The 19,700-nt window shown below is 36.3% G+C and overlaps 1 protein-coding gene across 1 annotated transcript in view; it reads right to left on the bottom strand.

The window, feature by feature from the left end:
- ZNF804A (zinc finger protein 804A) overlaps nucleotides 1–13,837 on the bottom strand; it is a 252,906-nt gene extending 239,069 nt beyond the window's left edge. The window contains exon 1 of the mRNA XM_026667885.2: nucleotides 12,980–13,837. Within this exon, the coding sequence (XP_026523670.2) occupies nucleotides 12,980–13,090 (111 nt within the window). The 5' untranslated portion in view covers nucleotides 13,091–13,837. The remainder of the gene's footprint in view (nucleotides 1–12,979) is intronic.
- Nucleotides 13,838–19,700: the final 5,863 nt, after the last annotated feature.

The following is a 19,700-nucleotide window of genomic DNA, read 5'->3' on the forward strand; positions in this document are numbered from 1 at the left end:
AAGGGAAACCCACAAAATCATCTAGAAGCCTAAAGTCTTCTTATCCCACATCCTTCCTCACTGAGTTTGGATCAGTGGGACATGCCAGAAATCCACAAGTACATTACATGTTTAGAAGAACAGCCACTTACGTCTCTGCTGTTATTGCTATTGACTTAGGTTTCAGCCTAAGCACATAGTAGTGCTGATTCATAATCACTTTTGATCACAATTGTTCCAACAATCTTCTCAATTTCATTCTAGGAAAACTAAAATATTGCCTGGTATCAGCAATCAGAATAAGGTCTCACAATCAAGTTTTGGGTAGTCTGTTCCAAAGATGAACCAGATGAACATGAAAATGCTTACCAAATTGTTAAGAAGTTCCTAAGCACGCCCTGGAAACTCTCAAAAACCATACAAACCTACAAAAGTGTGTGTGTGTGTGTGTGTAATTTTGTTTGTGTGTGATATTTTAATGCAAAACAAAATTACTTAACAATTGCAGAAATAAAAGGTGTGCATTTATTATTGCTTTAAAACAGTTTAGTAAAAGTTTAGTTAAATGAAGCCACATTGAGACATTTTTATTAATTACAAAACCTACTGGAGGACCAGAGTCACATGTCAGGTGACAATTTTTAATTCTGAGATTAAAACCTGATGAGAAATTTTCCTTGGTATGCTTAAAATTTATAATTCACAAGGCAATTGAATCAATTTACTAAGAAATTAGTATGAAAAACTTTAGAATTATGGGTCTATAATTTCCAGCAGTATCCAAGGGGCAAAAGAATATTACTCTTCTTTGAGCAATCCCAATGAACCGAAATGTATTTCTAAGCTTTCATCATCAGCAACTTTCTGAAAGTTGGCTTTGCTTGCAGCAATACCTTCCTCCCTCTCAAGTTAGTCTGATCAGAGGGTAAAGCAAATATCTTCTTTATTTTAGTACTGTATTCACATTAAAATATCATCATGTCAAAAAGTAATTTCTAGCACTAAGTGCAAATGAGCAGACTTCAGCAAATAAGTAAAACTTGAATGCTTCAATCTATTTTAGTTCAGAATTCCCCTCTTCAAATCATGGGTCTGTTACTGAGTTTGTTTTATTATTTCACTACTTAAACCAAACACAGTGTTCTCTAGCTTGCCTCTTTTTTTATCATACTGTACTTCAAGAACTTTTGGGGTGAAACAAAACATTACAAGAATCATTGAATTTTCCATTGCGAGAAGTTATGAATGAAGTTATGTTAAAGAAGAAGATACCTAAATCATGGTCAGAAGCTTATATCACACTTTTTCCAAAAGAGGAGACCGATCCATTACAAATCAAGAACTATAGACCTATTTCCCTACTAAACGCAGATTATAAAATTTTTGCTTCAATATTGGCAGAAAGACTTAAAAAATACTTAAATAATTTTATCCATCCTGATCAAAATGGATTTCTGCCAAAGAGACAAATTAAAGACAATATGAGAGTAATCTTGGACACTTTGGAATACTACGAGGCACATCCTGAAAAACAAATGGCTCTGATATTTCTAGATGCACAGAAGGCATTTGATAATGTGAATTGGCGATTCATGTTATTACTGCTGGAACAGATGGGCTTTGCTAGAAAATTTATTCAAGCAATAGAAGCTATATATCATAAGCAAACAGCAAAGGTAATAATAGAGGGAGAAATGACAGACTCTATCAATATAAGAAAAGGAACAAGACAAGGGTGCCCACTATCACCTCTGTTGTTTGTGTTAACTTTGGAAGTGCTAAACAGAAATATTAGAGATGAAAAGAATATAAAGGGATGAAAATTAAAAAGAAAGAATTTAAGTTGCAAGCATTTGCAGATGATCTGGTTTTCATCTTAGAAGACCCACTAGAAACAGCATCAAAATTGATAGAAAAGATAGAGACATATGGAAAGGTGTCTGGTTTGAAAATAAATAAAGATAAGACAAAGATCTTGACAAAGAATATGCTATCAAGACAAAAGGAAGAACTGGCAGACCTATTGAAAATTCAGGTTACGAATAAGATCAAATACTTGGGGATATACTTGACAGCAAGATGCAGTACACTAAAAGAGAATAATTATATCAAACTTAAACAGCAAATTGTGCTAGATTTGGCGAAATGGGAAAATTTACAACTGTCATTAATAGGGAGAATATCAACAATCAAGATGAATATATTACCCAGAATTTTATATTTGTTTCAAACAATTCCAATTAGGCTTGGAAAAGACTACTTTGAAGATTTAAATAAAATTGTGTTGAAATATATATGGCAAGGTAAGAAAGCGAGAATAAAATTAAAACTTTTGCAAGATGCTAGAATAAGAGGAGGATTTGGTTTGCCTAATTAGGAGTTGTATTACAAAGCTACAAATATGATGTGGGTTAAGGAATGGATAACATTAAGAAATACTAGATTGTTGACATTAGAAGGACATGATCTGTTGTTAGGGTGGCATGCTTTTCTATGGTATAAAGGAACTAAAACACAGGGGTATTTTAGAAGACATTATATACGGGAGTCTCTGTGGTTAAACTGGGAAAAGATTAAAAGACAATGTTATTTGAAAATTCCAGTCTGGCTGTTGACTATTGAAGCATTTTCTTATCCTATAATATACAAAAAGGAACAAACAGTTAGATATGATGAAATATTGAATGAAAAGGGTGAACTTAAATCTACACAAAAACTAGAGGAACAAGGTATAAAGATGAATTGGTTTTCATATGCGCAAATTCAAGGTATGATAAAGATTCTAAAACAGAAATTTTCTATGATAAACTGACTGACTTAGATAAGATTTTGACAGGTACTGATGAAAAGGTGATTAAAAAATTGTATGGATATTTATTAGAAACTAAACTAAAAGAAGAACAAGTTAAAGAAACTATGATTGCTTGGGGGAAGAATTTTGGATATGGGATTGATTTAGAGAAATGGCAAAAATTGTGGTCTCAAAATTATAAAATGACAATGTCAACAGCATATAAAGAAATATAAGCATATAAAGAAATATAACAGCATATAAGATGTTTTACAGGTGGCATTTTTCCCCAACAAGAATAGCAAGGATGTTCAAGAATAAATCCGAAAAATGTTGGAAATGTCATCAGACACCTGGCTCATATTACCATATGTGGTGGACTTGTGCGGATGCTAAAAAATACTGGACTAAAATCCACACGTGGTTGGAAAAAATGACAAAAAAAAAATATAGATTTGAAACCAGAGATATTTTTATTGGGAATTTTACCTGAAATATATAGTAAAGACTTGAAATACTTGATTGTAAATGTATTAACAGTGGCTAGGATTGTATTTGCTAAAAACTGGAAAAATGAGAAAATACCATCACAGGAGGAAATCATTAAGAAAATATTGGAATGTGCTGAAATGAGTAAATTGACATTTGAAATTAGAGAACAAGATGATAAACAATTTTATAAAGTTTGGGATCTACTCTATCAATGGTTAGACAATAAAGTATAGTAACAAAATATGTAGACTTTTAAAAAATACTAAATATATAAAGATGTATTCTTTTCTTATTATATCTACAAAATAATTCTAGGATAGATCTGGGATGATAATATGAATTGTCATAAAACAAATTAAGTAAAATATGATCATTTTGTAAAACATGAATGAATAAAAGTATAGTCAAATGATTGATTAATAATGATATTAATGTATTTAATATTTGATTGAAAATACGAGATTATATACAATGTAATTATAATTGAAGACTATGAAATGGAAGCACAAAGCAATTTGTAAACCAACCGGCACACTGTATGTATATATATGGAAGATGACTTGATGTTTTTATGTTTTGTTTGTTTATGTTTGTTTTAAAAACCAATAAAAAAAATTTTTTTTTTTAAAAAAAGAACTTTTGGGGTGATGGATCTAGCCCAGAATGTCAAGCTGCTATTATAAACTGGACTATAGAATTTCTGGAATAAAATGTTACAGGTTATGAATGTTACAAAGGAAACTCCCTAGATATTTTATCTGATAAAATGTTAACAATAGCTTAGAGATACGAGGATCTCCTTGAGGAGAGCATCCTATATACTACCAGTAGGACATCCTTTCATCTGATGGGAGTGCTTCAGACTAGAGAAAGTCTGAAGTAAACAAAAGTGCCTTTTGTATATATATCATTAGTTTTATACATTTGCACACGTGATGAAGTAGTGGGTCCAAATGGCATGCAACAGTGGCTCTCAAGACTCCAACTTCTCATCCAACTATGTTATGCAAGTCTCTAGAACCAATAAGCCTGTTAGCAGGAAATAACTGACAGCTGCAAACCTATCATGGGTCCTAAACCCTTTTCAGAAGAGGACAGTAATCAAAAGCATGCATTATTCTGTTTTTTTTTTTAAATTAAAGTCCTCTTCTAATTTATCTTGCCCTTTTACTGAAAGAAGCTCTCTAAAATTTCTTTTGTAGTACAAAGATAAGATAGAAATGAAGAATGAAAAGAGGTCAAAGGAGAAACTACTTCGTGCACTTCATTAACGGCCACTGGAAAATGTTCTATCTAAATTAGATTGTTTTCATTGTTAATCTTTCTGCATATACCATTCACCTTTGACCCTGACTCATAGCATTTAAACAATCATACCTACTGCTTATTTTGCTATACAAGACATTACTACCAATTATATCCAACACAATAAAAGGGTACAGAAAATGTATCACCTTGGATTTCACTTCATTAAGATTTCAGATATGGACAAGGTTTAAAGATAAGGAGAAAAGAAAAATGTCTATATTAATTCTTAAAATTTATTTTTAATCAAGGGAGTGAAAAACTAACAGTGACTAAAAAGTGATGTGATAATACAAGAAATGTTTTTTGTTTTATTGTTATTGAAAGATCCACCTGAAAAGATGCTTGTCTCCTTAACCATTGTATTGTTATGGAAAAAGGTCAAAAGTGAATTATTGTAAGAATGAGAAATTCTGATTTAAATTTCACATCAGTGATAAATTCGTAAACTTGATCTATTCTAGGCAAATATGATTTCTGCTTCAGCTTCCATCCCACAGCATGAAGGGGATAGTGCTGCTAGAATGAATCCCTTTCAATTGTTAATACAGGCAATCCTCAACTTATCACCACAATTGAGCCCAAAATTTCAGTTGCTAAGTGAAATAATTGTTTAATGAGTTTTATCCTATTTTCAACCTTTCTTGCCACAGTTGTTAAGTGATTCACTGCAGTTGTTAAATTAGTTACATGGTTGCTAAGTGAATCTTGCTTCCCCATTAACTTTGCTTGTCAGAAGGTCACAAAAAATGATCATATGATCCCGGGGCCCTACAAACATTATAAATATGAGTCAGTTGCCAAGTGTCTGAATTTTGATCCTGTGACCATGGGGATATTGCCGTGGTCATAAGTGTGAAAAATGGTCATAAATTGCTTTTTTCAGTGTTGTTCCAACTTTGAATAGTCACTAAATCAATTGATGTAAGTAAGGATTACCTATATTATAATAATCCATTGTTGAGGGGAAGGGATGGGAAATTTGAAATCATGACTCAAATCTATAACAAGTTGTTCAATTCTCTCTTTAGAACCGATTCAGACCAGGATGGTCCATCCTCCATCAGAGATTTCTATACTAAACTGGGGATACCCATATGAGCAGCAGTTCCTACACACAAAACTATCTACTACCTGAATTGGATTAGTATTATCGATATACAGTATGTATTGGAGATCCCATTAATTATTTTTTCCTTTGAAGTCAGCAGATCAATGGACTTTCCTGCTCTTCCTTCAGATCATATTCCTCTCCTCCATCTGCTGTTAGTTGCTGCTGGTTTTTTTTTTAAAAAATAGCTGCCCTAAACTAAAAATGATATTAATATAGTTCTATTAATTTTACAAAAGTTATTAATTTCATGAATCTTAGAGCAATAAAAATATTGAGAAAGTATCACTAAGTAGACTTCATTAAGACAAAGCCAGAATTATTCTGAATAACTTTGATGACCAAGCTAAATTTCCTTCTACTTTATGAAGCATCTCTCTGCCAATTTCATGTCATTGTACTTAATTTACACCTTCAAGGTGAATGCAGAAATCCACGTCTTTCTCCTTTGGCACAGGGAGCTGCATATTCAACCTAGCATTTCCTTTTATTTACTCATACTTAAATCTGAAATGACTATATTTTTTAAAAAATATTATCTGTTATAATAAAAAAACAAACATACATGAAACCAAAAAGATCTTATGCTACTGTATTATTTATGCTTTTTTCTTTATGCTGTTTTTCTATATGATTCAGGCACAGCCAGGATGGAGAAACAAAATCAACTGTACCTTTTACACAATGTTAGATTTATATTTGGATTATGGACATATTTAAATATGAATCCATGTAAGATTCTATTTTATAAAGCTCTAAGTATCATAAAAACTGTTTTTAAAATAAAAAGATGACACTACATGCAAGTTTAATTAGAATTAAAACCCTCAGTATCCAAAGAATTTTAGGTGTCAGGATTTTCTGGAAAAAGATATATTGACTCCTTTTCTATTTTTTTCCTTTTTTCAAATTTCTCCCTACCCTAGTCTAATAAGTACGGTATAAACATTTTTATTAAAACACATTTTCCTCAGCCTGATATATGATACATAGAGGGCTGAAGAAATGGGAATTCCACAAAATCTGTACTAACAGTTAAGAAATAATCAGTCAGCATAAAGTGTGTTATGTTCTTTCCCCTTATCACACTGCATACTGTGCTGCCAACAACATATGCTGACACTCCATAAGGTTTTCACTTCCACCTCCAACAGATACCAAAAAGCAATATGTTTCTTCAATCCAGCCTCACTGGTTGCCGGAGATACCCTTCTAGCAGCAGCAAAATTGGTTTATGCATATGCCATGCATTCTGTAAATTGGCAAAAATATGTTGCATTTATGTAACTGGACTGCTCTTAAAGTCAGCCACTAATGTGAAGGTTTAATACTATTCAGATAAGAGCAATGTTGGAAAGAATTATATGTGGACATTTGTGGAACTTACTTTAAATGTATGCAGTCTGCAGTAAGCATCAGCAGAAATATTTATGAACATACAATAGAATAAACATGTTTTTTAAAATGATTTCAAGGAAAACTTTCCTTGTTATTTCTATAAATTATTTTTAATCCTTGGAGGATTTAAAGCAGAGACTGACAATGTTAGTTAAAGTTGTTGGACACTGGAGTTCAGTACTATCTGGGAGGCCATAAGACAATCTTCAGAGCAAAGGGTACAACTAAGTAAAACAATATTGGACAAAAGAATAAACATTTGATTGTCTGGGGAGCTCAGCTCTAGTGAAGAAAACAACATCGTATTTCATAAGCAACTTACCCACTTAAACCATTAAAGACAACAAACTGAAAATACGGTTGGCTGAATGGTCAACTTGTTCTTCAATTCTCAAGGGTCTTTATGTTTTCTATATAATATAGTCCAAAAACTTCTGTTGTAATCGCCACATCAGATCAACGACAGCCAGATTTTACAAGCAAGTTAACAAGTCTGGAGGATTGTACTTGAAGAGACAAGTTTGCTGCCAAGAAATAGGTTGAATCTGTGCAACAATATGTATAAACAATAAGCACAGAAATGCACTGTTTTTCTTACACATGCACTAATGAGCATATTTATCCTACTTTAATATACTTAGATACACCATGGCCACATAATTTTACTATGAAACCTGGAATAACTACTGCAAAATTGGACTATAAGAGCTTTCAAGACATTTTTGTAGCTATCCTTAAATCTTTTAAGAAAGCCTATTACAGTGGGTATTGGCAAATGATGGAAGATACAAGAAGTTTTAAATATTACCATCATTTTAGTTCATTGAATCTAAAAAAAAAAAAAAAAAGACAAGTACTAAGGCTGCCAAACAATCCTAACTGAAATTTCCAAGGAACTAATTAATTGCTCTTAGAATGTTTTCCTTATAAAAGGACACTATTCTACAACAAAAGCCCTGGTCTTGAATGCAGAAATGTCTAACTTCAGAGCTTAGTAATTTCAGTTAGAAGGAAAAATAAGAAACAGGGAAATCTGAGATTGCTAACCCAAATTTGACATTTTTAAACTTTCTACCTTATTAATGGACAGCTATAGAGCATGGTGAGGAAGAGTTTTGAAACTTTTTAAAAGTCCAGTTACTCTGACTCTGGTGGTTTTTTTGGAGGATTTTCTTGTTTTTTTCTTTTGAAGACATTTTGCTTCTCATCCAAGAAGCTTCTTCAGTTCTGACAGGACAGTGGGGAATTGAAGGAGCTGAAGAAGCTTCTTGGATGAGAAGCAAAACATCTTCAAAAGAAAAAAAATCAAGGCAGTCTAGTTGCCTCCTGAAAAAAGCACCTTTGAGACAACCATGATCTAGATGACTGAGAATCTCTACAGATTTTCTGACTCTGATTGCTCTCTTCACAAATTCTATTCCATGTCATACATTTTTCTATTTTATAAATCACCCATCGCAAACAGTTTATGTTTTGGAAGGTTCTATAAAATGGTATCCCTTGACACATTTATAACTATTATTTTATTCCTAGGGGGAAATATTTATGGTTGGTTACACAGTCAGCCAGATGTTTAGGTTGGATTTGGCATTTTTATCCACCTATCGAGTCTTTCCCAAAAACCTCAGATAGGCAGACGTTGATGAGGTATTAAAGGTATTGTCGCAGAATGTAGGCTCTTTCAAATAAAGCTGACCTTTGCAATAAATTTCACTATTTTCCCCCATTTGATGATGAGTGTGGCACATTTGTCCCCACTGCAATACCTTGGTTGTGTATACAGACAGTGTCAATAGCAATAGCAACACAGTAAATAGCAAGGTTATTTAGGGGAGATCTCCTCCCATTCCTTGCTCTTTCCTGCTAAGTTACGTGGATACAGAACTCTAGTTTTATAATACAAAACTATCTACATCCTAAAGTTTGCATATAATGTTATACTCTTTTAGACTGCAAACCTATTCCCATTTATCAAGACATCTCACTGAAATCAATATTTGCTTCTGAGTAAACATATATAATATAGAGCTCTTAGAAATTTGACTTCTATCAGCTTATTCTTTTTTTTCTAAGTCTTTTCTTTCAGCTCTATTGCTTTTTTAGTGCAGGACTTATATGTCATTTTCTGAAACCAGATTTTTTTAAAAAAATCTCAAATGTCTTTCATATTAATCTTACAGATATTGTCTCTTACACAGCCAGCTTCTTTGTTCTCTGCCTTGCAACCACTTCAACCACTTCATACAAACATGTCTATCTCCTATGAGAGCTGAAATTCTTGTGTATTCATGTTATGCATTTCAAAAATAGTTATGTCTATGTTTGCAAATTTTGTTTTTCCCTTGGAATTTAATGTTCAACTACTATATTTTCAGGACTTACCCATCGATTCCAGCATCATGTGCCCTTCTTTCTATCAATAGGATTGGGGGAAAGATGCTATATAATACTTGAACTTTGTGGGGTTTTTTTTAAATCTAGTATCATTTGGCCATTCAAACACATTCCTTTACATGTCTTACTCTGAAGATCCACAACACACAGAGCAACATTGCTTAAAAGAAGAAAAAGTGAGCTGAAATGCAGGGGATAAGCTGCTCAGCAGTGGCCCCTTTTGGTCAAGGAAATAAATTGCACAAATATGAGATAGGAGAAAGAAAAGTGGGGCGGGGGAGAGATAAACTTTCATTTCAAATTATTGAGAGCCCTTTCTTTACCTTTCAAACTATTCTTTAAAACATAAGCCTAGCACCAGTGCTTCCAATATTGATATTTTCTATTGATTTGTGATGCTGACCAGCAAAACGTTGCGATGCTGACAGTTTAAAATTTATTATGTTGCGCAGATATCATGAAGTATTTCTGCTTGAGCAAGTCACTTGTACAATATGTGCACAGTGGAATGGAATTTCTTAATCCCTTCAGGTAAAATCTAAGCCCTGAAATTCATTAGTAATGGAAGTTACCTCACAGACTCTGAAAAAATGGCTAATTATCTAAATAATCCACGTATCACAAAAGTGTTCCCTAAAACTATCTTAGAGTTTTTAATGCTGGTTATCAGTCTATTTTAGGGGTACAATTTCAAACCATATTCTTCATTTTTGACAGCAACTGGAGTCAGAAACATCATGGATGTGGTTACTGGAAGTCAAGCTTGACTCAAAGCCATTTTATCTTTAAACAATGTTTTTTTTAAAAAAAATATTGTTCTATATCAGAGGTCTCCAACCTTGGCAACTTTAAGACTTGTGGACTTCAAGTCCCAGAATTCCTCAGCCAGCTGGCTGAGGAATTCTGGGACTTGAAGTCCAAAAGTCTTAAAGTTGCCAAGGTTGGAGACTCCTGCTCTATATTGATAAGAGTGCATGTTAAAATCTGTAATTATTTTAATAAAAGTTTTTGTAAACAATCCCCTGAATGGAAGGACTGATTCAAGAGACATTCTTTTTTCTTCCTCACATGAAATAAAAAGCATCTTCTAAAATGAGGCCTCATGGAATATAAATTATCTAAAATAACAAAGCTTTTATCTTATTTTAATATGCAAATGTAGGCATCTAATTTTTAAAAAATAGATTATATCTCATATGTTCTCCTTTATTGGTCAAGTTTTCTACTTTTATTTTGGTTTAATTTTTTGAAGCCAAACTTGTTCTACTATATAAAATAGAAGAAACAATGTGTTCTCAAAGTTACATAGTTTATATATTTTTTCTCACTGAAAATCCCTCATACTTTATTAGAATTTCTGCATTCCATAACTTTAACCACTTTTAAGCTCTGTGAAATAAAATTACATCTGTTCTCTGCTTCTTTTTGAGAACATTAGATTATATTAATTCACTACCGTTAGCTTTCAAAAATTTGCTATACTACTTTCAATAAACTTTTAAGCCTTTTAAATCCAATGCAAAGTCAAATATAAGCATTAACCTAGATAAATTCAGAAAATAATATTATTGGGTTCAATTACTGATTTCATTTCTAAATATATGCTAAATATATATTTAAAATAAAATTGCTCCCAGTTATGCCCAAAGCAAGCCCAAAGCAAAGTGAATACTGAAGTTTCATTAGCTTTGCAGAAGAAAATAGATGTGTTTAGAATGTGATTTATGTGACACTATACAGATTTCAAAAGAATTCAAATATTACTTTTAGAATAACATCCACACACATGTCAGCTTAATGGTATAAACCTCCAATATTGTATTAAGTATAATTTCCATATGTTGATGAAAATAAAAATCACAATACTTCATCCTCTATTGAATTTTTCAATAGATATTTGGAGTTGAGCTCACCTTAACCTTGGAACATTTACTAGGAGATACTAACCACTGACTTTATAGGGGCCTCCTATTTAATCATTATGTATAGGATAATAGCAACCATAAAGAGATGGAGAGAACTGTACAGAACATGTACTTTCATTGAATGGTCAAGTTTGGCATAGTCTAAATGGAGTTAGGTAGAGAATTACAAAATACAGCAAAATATAAATACTGGATCATTCCTGCCATTACTTCTCTTAAAAAATAATGGTCAATTTGGCAAGTTTTGTACCATTTAGTTTTGTCATTTCTGTCTATTTGATAAGACATAAGTGAAAGATAATTTAAAGTAGATAACATTTCTGGAAAGAATTTGAAATGTTTAGGGTGCAGAAAACCATATATGTCAAAGAGATGCACACAAAACTTTTTAATATTATTCATAATTATTTAGAATTTACCACACACTTTCTTAATCATTGTATTTATACAGTAAATATTAATAAATTTTATAGGAACCTTCCTGTAAGTGAGATATACATTGAGTTTCCCTATAGTTTGTTATTATAGAAACTTTCAGAATGAAAAGGTGATGAGAAAGCAGAACCATCTACCTTACTTTCAAAATCTGTACCAGCATTATGGAACTTCTAAAGGTTATATATATATATATGATTTCTTTCTCTAATTCCAATTGTTCTGGACACTTCCAAGAACATTCAAAGTAACTTAGTTGGCAACATGAATATAACCCCAGCCCCCCCCCCCATTTAAATTGGGGTCCCATCCATTCTGATTTCAGGCCATCTCGAGAGAGTGAAACCAATGGTCTTATTACATTACATGCACTCAGAAGTCCCACTATAGTTTATAAAGAATGACTCTCTAATAAGTGGATGTGGAAGCAGAGTCCTAAAAGCACATTAACAAATATCAACATAATTCCCTTGTGAGAAAATATGGGAACAGTTCTTAAATCTTCCCATCCTGACCAACCATGAAAAGAAAAAAGAAAAAAAAGAGAACGTTTTGAATTTCCACCCATCCTAATTCTTGAATAATCGTCTGCCCCAAAACTCGTTTTGTTATTTTCCTTTATTCTCTGAATACTTTGACCCCTTAAATTCAAACTGGACCATGTTGATGTTCACCAAAGGAAACCCAGAATGCCAGATCTTTTCCACCAGAGAGCTTTTACAGCTTGTTCAGCACTCTACCTTTGAGGAGTAAGGAGAGCACGAATGGACTAAGTGTTTCTTTCAACGCCATTTAAGAGTCCACTGGATTATCTTACACCTAGCCCCAAATCAAAGTGCTATCGAGAAAGAATCTATAGAAACAGAAAGAATCCGAGAGGAAAACCCGGGTACAAACTAACAATTTTCTTCTCCTTTTGTGTGTGTGTGTGTGTGCTTTGGGAAAAGAAAAAGAAATCTCCAAGAAACCGACCCGGACTCTCTCGAGGAAAGCGCACCGCTTTGAACTGTCCAGCTTTCCGGAGTGCTGAATACTCCAGACTGAAGATGTAAAGGATGAAAGGGGGCGGCGGGGAACTGGGTGGGGGGGAGATAAAGAGAGAGGAGGGGGGAGAGAAACGGAGGTAAGGGAAGGACACAAACACCTTACCAGAGTTTTGTTGCCGTTTTTGCTGAGGGGACCTCGGAAAACTCCCTTGATGTTGCGAAAGTGCCCATTGCTGAGATGCGCGGAGCTGATGACAATGTAATAACACTCCATGGAGCAGCGGCCTCGCGGGCTGCCGCCGTTTCCATACACCCCGAAGGCTCCAGACCAGGCACAGGCTGCAAGGCGTCGGGAGTGGGGTAGATGATTGGACTGGCCGGCTTGGCTGAGACCAGGAAGCGGCGAAGGAGCTGGTTGATCCGGGGAATAACCAAGCTATACACAGAGGCATATACTGCTCTCCCTCCGGCTGTTGTCTCCAAGTAAAGCGGCGATAATCGCAGCAGCAGCAGCAGCAGCCTAACTCTCCCTTTCTTTTCTCTCTCTCTCTCTCAAGGCGGGGAGCCAGATCGAGCGGCCGGGCAAGCTTAGCTACAGCAGGAGCCGGCGGGCATTCATCACAGTCTCTTTCCGTCAGCGCAGAGCAGGCAACAGCCAAAGGAAGAAGGGGGGCGGCGGCAGCAGCAGCATTAGCAGCATCTTTCCCGGGCTTCGCTGAAGGAGTCTGAGCTGCTGCCTCTCGCAGGCATGGCGCTATTATAGCGCACAGCCTTGCCGCTCCATTGCACTGAGCCAATGGCAGGGAGCCACTAGGCTGAGCTGGGAGCTGTCAGGAAAGTGCATCTGTCACACGCTGCCGTCTCCTCCCCCCTTTTCAGAAAAAAAAAACCACACACACACACACACACACAGGATTCTCAAGCGCTCCAAGGGAAAGAGCAATCACAGGGCGGGAAACGGAGAGAGGACCCCCATCCCTATCGTAGCAGGGGCTGCCGCCGTTGCCCAGGTATAAAAAGGAAGGTGGCGTTCAGCTTCCCTCCCCCAGAACAGAAGGGAAAGGCAACCGTTTGTCTTTGACTGGCTGGCGGAGGGAAGCCTTTCCCTCCGCGGCAGCGAATCCCCCTTTTCCAGGGAAGTGACATTCGCAGCTGCTCCCTTCCCTTTGAACGGGGGAAGCGGGGGCAGCTCTCCTGCCAGTTCTTGGCTCGGGGAAAAGCCGCACCGGGTCCCTTTTCGAGGGTTTGTGAGACTGTGAAGGAATTTTTTTCTCTTTTCTTTTCTTTTTCTTTTTCTTTTTTTTTTGCACAAGGAGGAAGCTGGAGATCTGAGGAAGAGGGATTTAAAAAAAAAAAATCCCCGAAAGCAACATGGAGCCTCTCCGTTCTGAGACCGTCTATCTGACAACCGAACGCTGAGACAGTCACAGCGTGTTTTCTCTCAAAACTGCCTGCTCGGAGAATTGCGACAAGAAATGCCTTTTGGGGGAAGAAATTTAAAAAAAAAAAAAAAAGCAGCGAAATGTGCTGGAAAGGAACTTCCACCATCCCAAGACTCAGGTGGACTAGCGATAGAGAGATGTGTGAGAGAGAGAGGGCGGGGGGAGAGAGGCACATCTTAGGGCCACCCTGTTGAAGGAAATTACCATTGAAAAGGCTGTGGTTCCCGGGTTTATTTTTATTTATTTTTTATTTATTTATTTATTTTAGGGTCCGCTCCCCTCACACCGTCGCCTGACGAGTTCGCCTCACGTCAAATCTCAACCCTCGAGAGCCAAATGTCACAGCTAACTGAGGGCGGGGCAGTCCCAGGAAGCGCGAGATACATTCATAGATGAGGTGGGTGGTAACTCAATTCGCACGAGAATAGGCTTACAGTTTAACGCTGCAACCCCATTCACTTAAAGCACAACCGCGCACACACGCCGGCTTCTTTTATAGGGTTTCCCCGCTCCGCCCCCTTCAGCGCCCTCCTTTCCCCGCCCCCGACTCATCCCGCCTCCTCCTCCTCCGGGTTAACCCTTAATGGTCCGCTTCTCGAATCTATAACAAGTTCTGCTCGCCCGAGCTCGCTTTGCGAAAAAGTGCCTTTTCTTGCCAGCAGCGCCTCATCTGTCTTGCCGCCCCTGTTGAGCGTACTTTATTGGCATTAGCAGGCACTTAAAGGGATCGATAACAGCCAGCCGACAGCCTGGGGACCGCGCCTTCTTCAATGGATTTACGAAGAACTTTCTTTTTTCCTTTTCCTTTTTGTAACTTGAAGATGACTTAATAATTGGTTAAAGCGGATGGCTACGCAGACTCTCTCCGGCGTCTTTAAAACGCGCGGGTGCAAGACAGTTGTCTGGAGCCTCTTTGCACACTTATCACACTTCGCTTGCATTGCGATGCGATGCACTGCTGTATGAACTAGGTGCTGGTGTTTGAGAGTGGATAATGAGGGGGAAATCTTTTTTCATGATTGGCATAGAATTAAAACAAAGTATAACGCTAAAGTGGGAATTATACATTAAATTTAGAATTTAAATACATTTCAGAAGTAAATTGTTGATGTTAAGAACCAATTCTAAAAAAAAATATTACATGCAAGAACATTGCTAGCTGGTAGTGGTAGATTGTAGTAAACTTTTGTTATTTAACCTAGTATGATTGAGAAAACGCAGTTAACTGGGTATTGTGATTCTAACTGCTAACCACTTACATGATTTATATTATCAACAACTGGGTTTATATAATTTGTAAATTAAATGGATGATGTTATGGGGCAGAATAATTTCTGTGAATCCAGTTTTTATTCCTTATAAGAGGAGTAGGTGAATTTGTGGTTTGGGACACAACTTTTACGGTTTCTAGTCACTGAAGCTGGACTCTAAGGGAGTTATAATTCAAAACAGGTGGGAGGCTCAAGCTCACTCTGTGTTTTACAATATTATTTCTGAAGTAATCCATTTCACACAATATAGTGAAAATATTCGGTGTCACTTGGTTAGGAGGCTATTGTTTATATACATCAATCTGTGAGAAATTAAAAGGTCTTCTAAGCTGTACTGTATTTTATGCAGTTTGTAGGGTTGTCGCGTATTAGAATACTGGTTTTCAAATCAGCCATGACAATCCCCTGTAATCCTATGCATTTGTGGATAAGTCCCAATGCATTCACAGTCTAATAAAAGAATGGTCAACCTAAGTTCCATCATGTTTTGGATTATAATATCTACAACTGTATCACAGTTGGTGATATCCCAGAATATCTTCTTCCTACCCTAACAAGTATATTTCATTAAAAAGAATAACATGGGAGATATGTATGGCTGAAATCAAGTGTAAACTAATCTGGGTTCATATATGAAAAAAAGCTTTCATGTAATTGTATGATTAGTCTTAATGTAGTTAATCTATTTATACTTTATGATTCAGCACAATATTCTGGCTATCGCTTGTTTAATGAACCATGATTACACTAAGCATAGTATGGTATGCTTTGAAGACTCATCTACAGAGGTTTAAGCGTGAATTTTTAATGTGAAGATTTGTGAGTGAATACCTTAGCTTTGAATGGACATTTATACAGTTTAGCTATTTGTATATGTATGAATGTGTATGTATATGTTTATATATTTATATAAATATGCTAAGCAAAAGTTGGACTGTGAACAAACTAGATAGAATATTGATACCTTTCAATTTCATTGTGGTGAAGTTACGTGAAAACATTATGAATAACCAGGCAAAGAAACAAATGGATCATTGAGTGAATCAATCTAGAATTCTCACTCAAGTCGCAAATGACCAGGCTCAATTTGTCCTACATCTAGCAGTTCTCTAAAAGAAGCTGTAATTCTGGGAAAGATGGAAGGAAAGAGAAGAAAAGAACAAATAGCAGGAAGATGGATGGACTTGGTTACCATGGCAAAAGGTGCAATATTATAAGATCCAAAGAACCAGGTTGGAGACAGATGATCCTGCAGATTTATTTGTGATTGCTAAAATTCTACCCTAATTTAATGGCACATAATCAAAGTCAATGAAATTTTATGACATCTATTTTTTAAAAAATGAACTCTTATGTTCATTATTTCTGAATTAGGCTTTGAAATGAAAAAGTAACTCCTTTGTCATGTGCTGGTGCTACGGAAGCAAATTGTCCCTGGTCCTAAGAAGAGTGTAGGCAACCCTCCTCCTCCTTCCCAAGGTTTTATCTGAGAAGGTTGACAGAGATGTCTTAGATGTGAGGTGGAGCAGAGAAAGGTTAGAGCAGTGGTGGCTAACCTTTTTGGGCTCCCGTGCCGAAAATTGCATGCACACTTGTGCGTGTGCACTCGCATGCCAGCAGCCAGAAGGCAATGTGTGCGGGGGGGCTCCACACACCCCATACGCATGTGCACATGACCCTCCACATGTGCCACGTGTCTGCGCATGTGCCCACGATCCTACTTGCACTGCGTCCTTTTGCACATGTGTGCAAGACCCCCCCCATGCAGCCCACACATCTCTGCACATGCATGCATGTCTCCAGTCCCCCCATATATGCACGCCAGATAACCGACAATCAGCTGTCGGGCGGGCCATGCGTGCACATGCACAGTGGGGCTCTTCCGGGTGACCTCTTGCATGCCAGCAGAAGTGGCTCTGTGTGCCACTTCCGGCACACGTGCCATAGGTTTGCCATCACGGAGTTAGAGCATAAAATCATATGCATAATGACTTATTGGAGAATTCTTATTTTCACAATCTGTTCTAAACTGCATTTCTGTGTTATCCACTTGGGGGAGTCTGGAAATTGTCTAAATAAGCACTATGTTTGCAAAGTTTAGGTTAAAGTACAAATGGCACTGGTTATTTTAAGCCATCTTTTCAGTGTGAAGAAGAAAACTACACTGTTTGGGATGGAAAATGTTATAGTTCAGCAGACCTGGAAAATGACACACTGCAAAACATTATTTTCAAATGATTGCCCTGGCTATTCCTCCCAAGCTTTAATGGGTAGATAAAGAACAATTAAAATCTGAGCCAAGGCCCGGCCTTTAGAATCACCGTTTTGAGGCATCAGCAAATGAAGCCACTGGACCCTGGGTATTAATTTAGTACAGGAGAGATGAAACATATTACGTTAACTGATGGATATCACTTCTTTTAGAATTTGATATTTCTGCTGTAGCCTACTGCTTATCTGACCTTATGAAAGCCTTATATCTTATATGCAACTCATGAAAGAATGTGTTTACTTGTAATGTATTTTCACTTAGATGTTAGCAAACATTTCACAGAATCCTAAAGTCAGAAGCAGCCAGGGAGGCCCTCTCATTCAACTCCATCACAGTGTAGATTATCTCTGACAGATGGCCATTCAGCTTCTGAAGACTAGCAAAGGAGAATTCAATGCCTCATGTGGCAGCCTCTCCTTCATGTTGGACTATGCCTTAAATTTGAAACCCCACATATATTTATCTGGATGTAGAATCCCTGGACAAACATCTAACTAATTATGCATGAAGTTACCTGGTAATTTTTGTGGCTCATTTCCTAAATGTCACCTAGAATCTGTTACTGTCACATGTTGCAATCCTCCAGCGGCTCAGCCAATATGGCCAGAGGTAACAAATGTTGGGAGTCAGTGTTCAGCAGCATCTGAAGAACTACAGGGTCCCATTGCTACATTATTAAAAGTTTTGTGCTTCTGCCTGTGTACAATTTACACTTATATTTGGGGAACTTGTTTTGAAAGATTTATAGGTGTGATTAAAAATGAAGAAAGCATTAAATGTATAATATTGGTCCCACTTTTAATTATTCTCAAAATGCTACACCTTTCCTTAGATTCACCATTGCCCAGATAAATTTGTACATAGTCTTATATCTAAATTTCCAGCAGCTTCAAAGAGTAAGGTCAATGGATGTTGGAACTGAACCTTGCAAAATGTAGATGGCTATAAATTCCATTCTTGTGATACAGCCTTCTGACCTGCTTCCCCTCCCCTCGGACTTTACTTCCCATAAATCCCAGTCAGCGTGGCCCTGGTTAAGAAAACACACACCTGGAAGGCACCCTGATGCTGGTAGCTGCAGAAAAATATTTTCCAGACTGTTTTGCCTCTAGCTGCAAAATAAAAAGGTTGTATTATTCTACAGTTAGAAAAGTGAAGGTATATCTAAGAAATACTGATAGATGTCACTTCCCTGTCAGTATTTGCTATCTTTACCATCTGTATCCATGATAAGAGAGGCAAAAATTTATGATAGGCAGTTTCCACTTACCGGAATATGCTATCTTCCTTAATACTCATTTCAACTTGGGGAGATCATTTTGACAGCTGTCATTCACTCACCTACCAAGATTTGCTATCTATTGCAAGTTGGGAAGTTACAAATTGGGAAGGACAAGACATTGTCAGGATTTGTTCCTTTCAGTTAAATAGCATCTGCTTCAATCTGAAGAAGGTGGTGATTTCATTACACAACAATGATGTAAACTTGTTACATATAAACACATACACACACACACATACACACACACAAGCAGAGTGCATCAGCTACTTATTCTCCATTGCTATTCAAAATAATGTCACTGTTAAGACTCATGCCCTACATCAGTATTCTGTGTATTAGACATGATAATAAACCCTCCCCCAAATTGATACTATGGTAGCATTTCATTCTTGATTCACTGAAAAAACAAAGCACTCCAATTTTTATATTAGCTTTTTGTGACAAACTGATACAACATTTAATTTAATGTGAATAGCACTTTAAGACCTAGTCAACATGTCCCTGAGATTACCAGAATGTGATCTGTATTCATTCGGATTGCGAATGAAGATTTTATATTACTAAATAATCCTTTGTAAATAAGGACATCACTTTCTTGTCTTGCTAATACATTTCTT

This window comes from Notechis scutatus, chromosome 1 (assembly GCF_049901735.1).
Source record: "Notechis scutatus isolate UNSWTSFEM ecotype Mainland chromosome 1, rNotScu1.2, whole genome shotgun sequence".
Taxonomy (NCBI): Eukaryota; Metazoa; Chordata; class Lepidosauria; order Squamata; family Elapidae; genus Notechis; species Notechis scutatus.